This window comes from Gekko japonicus, unplaced genomic scaffold (assembly GCF_001447785.1).
Source record: "Gekko japonicus isolate JY-2015 unplaced genomic scaffold, Gekko_japonicus_V1.1 scaffold234, whole genome shotgun sequence".
In the NCBI taxonomy this organism is placed as follows: Eukaryota; Metazoa; Chordata; class Lepidosauria; order Squamata; family Gekkonidae; genus Gekko; species Gekko japonicus.
The window spans coordinates 1,078,475-1,085,503 of NW_015161954.1; the positions used below are offsets into that span (position 1 = coordinate 1,078,475).

At 41.0% G+C, this 7,029-nt stretch overlaps 1 protein-coding gene across 1 annotated transcript in view; it reads right to left on the reverse strand.

Annotated features, from left to right (window-relative positions):
• The window catches only part of CDKL3 (cyclin dependent kinase like 3), a 40,809-nt gene extending 35,828 nt beyond the window's left edge, over nt 1-4,981 (reverse strand). Inside the window, exons 1-2 of the mRNA XM_015429468.1 lie at nt 4,943-4,981; nt 2,380-2,561 (exon numbers count right to left, since the gene is read on the reverse strand). Of these exons, the coding sequence (XP_015284954.1) occupies nt 2,380-2,544 (165 nt within the window). The 5' untranslated portion in view covers nt 2,545-2,561; nt 4,943-4,981. The remainder of the gene's footprint in view (nt 1-2,379; nt 2,562-4,942) is intronic.
• Nucleotides 4,982-7,029: the final 2,048 nt, after the last annotated feature.

Sequence of the window (7,029 nt, forward strand, 5' to 3'; positions counted from 1 at the left end):
GTTATTTTTATTCCAAACAATCCCTATCCTCCAAAACCAAAAAATCTTTAGGGAATTGGAACAAACGATTTTGAAATTTATTTGGCAAGATAAGAGGCCCAGAATAAGATTGAAAACGCTTCAAGATACCAAAGAAAGGGGGTACCCAACTGGAATCTTTATTATAAAGTAGTGGCGGTAACATGGATTAAAGTTTGGGTCACATTGGAAGATAAGAGAATATTGAAACTGGAAGGCCATGACCGCCAGTAGGATGGCATGCATTTTTATGGTACGGAAAGGCGAATATGCATAAGTATTTTAAACAACTTTGGATACGGACAGCTCTAATGAAAGTATGGGAAAACATACATAAGCGCTTTTATTAAAAAAAACCCTCAAAGTTGACCATCCCATTAGAAGCTATTACACTCCTACATGCATATCAGGAGGAAATGTTAGCCGAATTGCTCTTCGAGAGAGACAATTGGAACAGTTTATTAATCGGGATACTGGTCTATGTCTACGAAGGATGGGCTGTGCTGAAGCGCTTCAATTAAGAGACGGAAACGGGAGTAAAATTCACTGCGCTATTAATTTTGAGCAGTGGGATCAAATATGGAAGAAAAATATTAAGCTTACGAAAGCTATACTATATAAAGAAAATGTGTATAAAATGTTTTATAGATGGTATGTAACACCTGAAAGATTAGCTAAAATTGATTCAAGATGTTCTAATAAGTGTTGGAAATGTGAAAATAAGACTGGTACATTTTACCACATGTGCTGGCTCTGTGAAAGAGCTAAGAGATATTGGGCAATGGTACATGAAATTTTACAAAAAATATTAGGTACAGGGGTGCCATTTACACCAGAGGCTTTGTTATTAAACATTTTACCTGAACACTCCAACAAAGAAGATCGCTATTTAATTGTTTTCATAACTACGGCGGCCAGAATACTTTATGCAAAATACTGGAAACTAATGGAGACACCACCAAAACGAAAACTTATAAACAAAATACTGGAGGCGGTGTAAATGGATAAAATGACTTTATTGATAAAAGGTGCAACGGAATCAACATTCCAGAATACTTGGACTCGGTTTTATAACTGGTATGGTAAGCAGATGTAGGTAAATTTTTAGGGACAGAACATTGGTAGATTAAATGAAGAATATACATGTCTTATGTAGTAAGAGATAGAAGGTTACTTATACAGGACACAAGAAATAATAATTAATGTGGAATAGGTGCTAACATTAACACTTGATAAAAAGCGGGAAAATATACCCCATGTATGTATGTGTACGTGTGTTTGTTTGTATTTTATATGTTATTGTGAGTTTAATATATGTGAAAAAAATTAATAAAATTCTGCCTCTTTGGAGGCAGTTAAAAAAGAAAAGAAAAATTAGTTCCACTTGTTTAAGAAAAGGAAACTAGTTGTGCGCTCCCTCCCTCTCTCTAGTTCGTTGGAAGCTCCTCTTAAGCATTCTCACTCTCCCTATTCAAGTCATATTTCACACACCACATCATCTGTCTCATATGTGCAGAAATCGTAAGCACACTTGACCAATACCCTTCTGCTTATTTGTTGTAATTGTTAAATTCTGCAACAGTGACTGTGTTTGTGAATGCCTAATCTCTTTTTAATTCTTATTATGGTCTGCCATTTGGTGACAGTCCCTAGAGATTGCCTCTCAAGTAACCAGTTCCCATTGCCTTAGTATTTTCTAATGGTATTTTGGAAAACCAGTGCATTCCTATAGTCATTCAGAAAGAATGAGTGCATCCCAGTAGTCATACTCTGCCATTCCTTTTAGGATCACCCAAAATTGGGTGAATCTAAACCCTATACTGTTACCACTGCACATACAACTCCTTTAAATGCATCATAAATTAACAGGCAAAAGCACAAAAATAATTGTACTTTCAACTATTAACAATAAGAAAATGAATAGCACTGTTTCTTTATAATACACACACAAAAGAACACAATGCTGTATTACCAACATCTGAACACCTATTCTAAAATTTAATTCTGAATCCGAAATTCTGAAAATCTGAGATAACGAGTGTCCAATCTTCATGGTTATGGAAAAAATCGTGGAAGTAAATCACATTGGAATACTATTGATTTCATTACAGCATACTTTGTGTACTTGGATCAGGATATCATAACTTCTAAAAAGCTACCCATTCTAATTTTAAAAACTAATCTAAGGCTTGAGTTATGGCTCAAATTATGTATTTGTTCCTTTTTACCATCTCAGTGTCTTGGAGACTACAGTATATAAACGCATCAGCTAAATAAATAAAACATGCCATAATGCTACACATTTTATTGCTTAGCAATATCAAGACATTGATTTACAAAATGACAAGAAAAGAGGCAAACCTTTAGGAACTTTATCTCCCTCATTGCAATTTTGTTGACAGATTTTTCTGGCTTCTCATAAAACATCTTAATGGCAACTATATGACCAGTTTCCTTGTGTTTACATTTCATTACCATTCCGTAGCTTCCCTCTCCCACTTTTCCAAGGACGTCATACATCTCCATACTCAAGTCTGAAATCTCTTCATGGAAGAAGGAAAAAATCTGTTACTTTAAAACATTGTCCATTATTAAGGGATGATCACAGATAAATTTAAGCAGAGGACTTATTCTCCCAGATAGGTGAGCTTTTTTTCAACCATACTATGTTATACCTAACAAGCAGCATGCAGATAGATTCAGGTGGGACAGCCGTGTTGGTCTGAAGCAGCAGAACAAAATTCAAGTCCAGTGGAACCTTTAAGACCAATAAAGTTTTATTCAAGGTATAAGCTTTCGTGTGCACGCACTCTTCTTCAGGCACTGGTAACTTCCATTTCAATGTATCCGAAGAAGTATGTGTGCACATGGAAGCTGATACCTCGAATAAAACTTTGTTGGTCTTAAAGCAGCATGCACTTATTGATCAGGTAAAAACTGTAACCCAAGTGACCAGGAGCTTCACTATGCAAGCTCCACTGACATAAGTGAGCACCATACATAGCAAACCCCACTGAATTTCTTTTTAATACAATCCACCTAATCTATTGTGAAACTTCCACTGTTGTCAATAGGGCATGCACAAGATCCTGAACAAGGACTTGAGGGATTTAACCTGTTAACCAGCAGTTCTGTATTAAAGGGAAGAAACCACTTATAGTTTATATTTTTATTTATTTGGAACCTTTTCACCTAACTGGAGCATTCAGGACTATGGATGCCAGCCTCCAGGTGGGACCTGGAGATCCCCTGGAATTACAACTCATCTCCAATCCAGACTACGGAGATCAGTTCCCCTGGACAAAATGGATACTACAGAGGATCAACTCTATGGTATTGTATCCCACTGAGGTCCCTTTCCTCCCCAGGCTCCATCCCCAAATATCCAGGGGTTTCCCAACCTGGATCTGGCGACCCTAAACCCCCCCATCCCCCACCGGTGGCCAGTGGGGACCTGGCAACCCTGACTCTGACTGTCCCATCACTATGCTTCTGGTGTAGCCATTCCATGCCCTTTGGCATGCATGCATAGACAAACAAACCTTATGGTTGATCATGGCAGGACAATATAACTTAAACTACACACAGTCTGATTTACATCCCTGGGCAAATGCCATCCCACTAGCTTCATGGTTCATCCTACTATTTACATAATTCTCTTCCAAAAACACTTGTCTAGAGCTCATGAGAAAAAGGAAATGGAAAACATGTCTGCCAGGAAGCAGGGAGGAAGAGATGTTATCCACCAAGATATCTCAGACTATAATGTGGTTGCCATCTGTGTCTATGGTTTATCCTCATCCATTTCTGCATAACACAATGCCAGCTTAGTTCTCTTTCTCCTTTTCCTTTATCAGGCATATAAAGGCAGCCTCATCTGTTTTCAGTAGGAAATCTTAATAGCTTCTAAAGGAACACTCCTACCCATATTCAGGATACTAGAGGAGAAATGCTCATTCTCAGTCTTTAACATATAATTGGGAAGGTAGCTGTGTTATCGCTTTGTTAAATTTTCGTTTTTCATTGTTTGTGTGTGTGTGTATGTTTAAAAGCTCGTTTTAATGGTTTCTCCATTGTACACCACCTTGGGGACTCCCAGTTGGGTGGAAAGACACCAAAAATGCTTTAAATACATATATCAATTGCTGCAACAAAAGGAAACAGCAGTCTTGTGGCATCATTATGGCTAACATTTTCATTCCAGTATAAATTCCAGTATAAATTCCAGAGGACCGTGGAAGACAGGAAGGCCTGGCATGATCTGGTCCATGGGGTCTCGAAGAGTCGGACTCGACTGCGACTGAACAACAACATAAATCTCCATGGGCTAGAGCTCACCGCTTCAGATGCAATGAGCGAATCTTTACTTTGTGAATATTTTATTGGGAGAGAGCACTAGGGTTAAGGGGCATGAAATGCAATAAGTACAGTGGAAGAGTATAATTCAAAATCTAATCAAACTAAGTCCAGAGGTCATTCACTAGTTAACATCTACAGCGGGTGGGGAAATCACACTTCTTGGCTCTGGTACTGTGCATCGCCCCGCTTAAATCTATGCTTTGTGAAGTCAAAGGCTAGGGGGTGGGGGGGGGGGGGGGGGGCGGAATTCCCCATACTTGACTGCCGTCCGCCTGGCAGACCGGTGCAGCGGCCCAAGTCACAGCAACAAGCAGCAGCCCAGGTCACAGCTAAGGCTGACCTTTGCTGCCCGCTGCGTTTGGCGCCGTGATTCAGCACTCGCTCTAACCGGCTCTTCCACAGCGACACCCAGAGCGAGCCGCCCTCAGACGCACCCGCGCACCCCCGCTTAGCTCCTCCCCACGTCCCCTCCCGCCTCCACGTAGCAGCCCTCCTCGGGGCCATCCTTGTTCCGTGACGCGCCAAACCAGCCCTCTTCCGGGGACAAGCTTACAGGGCCTCTGACCTGCTCTCGAGAACTCCCCATGTTGCCGCCTCCCAGGCTCAGGAAAGCAAACCGGCCTTGTTACCATAGCAACAAGCAGCTATATAAACAGCCAGGCTGCCTACGCAGGAGGGCGGAGCTCGTTTGATCTCATCGCGTTCCATAGATGCCCGGCAAGGGAAGCAGAGAGGGTGGAAACAGGAGGTTGGGTCCTTTGGATGTTCAGGCTGGGCCCTCGGAGCAGATGGCAACCGAGGAAGAAAATCGCACCCAAACATAACGCGATTTCTCCAAAGCGGCTCTTTCAGGAGGCTGCCAACATCCGGTAGTTGGCACTTTCGGGAAATGTCAAGTGTCTGACGTCGCTTTGTTCTCAGGTTGCATAATCTGACTGTAATGCCTTATCCGCCTCGGGATAGTTTTACCTCACTTTCATGTATGACACACCAGTGCTGTTTTTTTCATAACAGTATGCAAGCATGTGTAAAGGGAAAAAACTCATGGCTAATTATAATGATATAAAACAACCATCCATCACTTTGCTGCTACATAAGCCACTGTGAAATTCCGTGTGAATTAAAACATGCCCATTCGTGTAGATGCAAGTCTACTTAAATAGGAACAGTCTGTCCTCAGTCTGTCCCCCTTCCTTTCAGTTCTCTCAAAATGCTTGAAGAAAACAAAAAAAAAAAGAACCATTTATATGAGCCAAGAAGTCTTAAGCAAGTATACTCTGAATTCTGCTCAGGTCTATTCACTGGGGCAGACTCCCAGGAAAGTATTCTTATAACTGCCCTGCCAGTGACCTTTCCCCAAATCTATTAGTGAAATAATTTGTACTGTTTATGATTACTATAGCTCCTTGGAATAATACTCTCAATTTACCAGGTGTATAGACTCCGCCTCAGAATCTATGTAAACTATGAAAAAAATGTGTTCATAGTGGAGTTGGTGTACCATAGTGATTAAGAGAATGAGCTGACTGCTGGTTCAGAATTCCGCCACTAGGAGCTGCCTAGGTGACCATAGGCAAAATGTTCACTCTCAACCTCAGTCCCCTGTCTACAGTATGGGAATAATAGTAATACTGGCTTACCTTACAGGGTTTCTGAGAGGATTACAGTGACTTTAGATTTGTTTGTTGTAAAGTTAGGTGAGGGGTTGTGCAGTTGCTGATGTCTAAAAGGAAAGGTGATGATGGTGATCAAGTGTACACAGCAGCCATCCCTAATTTGGAAAACCTACCTTTGAATCTAATATGAGATGCTTTGGTTTGATGACTTAGTGGTTTCATTAGTGATCATCATAATATAACAACACTGCACATGCACAGAAGCACTTACTACTTTTCATATTCTGACACATGGTTCACATTTTCCTAATATCTCATTTTTTTTGTTGGAGCAGCCCTGGAATACTCTCCTCAGAAATGTATCATCCATTCATATAAAGACGGGTTGTCTGTTGGTCACACTTGGCCTCTGGTGTACTGCACTCTTGTATACTGTCACTGGAGTCTCTGTGGGGTAATTATTAGGGTGCTGGACAATGACTGTGGAGGCCCAGGCTCAAATGCCCACACAACAATAAAGTTTACTAGGTGGTCTTGGGCCAGTCTCTCTCAGCCTAACCTACTTCACAGAGTTGTTGTGGAAGGGGAAGACCATGTATGAGTGAAAGGGTGGGATCAAAATGCAACCGATAGATAGGAAGGATGTGACCAACAGCTGTGGGAGGTAATATTTCTCTGAGCATACTGCTTCACTTTCTTCTAGGGCTTATTTTTTATTTTTTTGTTTAGATTTGTTAACCACCCTTCCCCGCTTGTGTGGGACTCACGGCAGTTTACAACAATTAATTCAATACATTATAAAATCAATTAAAACCATTAAAAAGCAATGCTAAAAACATTCAGAGAATTTAAACACTGAAAACATTTTAAAACAAGATGGCATTGCTAGCATTCAGTCATGGGAGGGAAAGGGAGGGGTGCCAGGCAGATGTAAGGAACTGTCACTGGCCTCAACCAAAGGCATGGCAGAACATCTCTGCCTTACATGCCCTGCAAAATTTTAATAAGCCGGGCAGGGCATGGATGTAATTTGGCA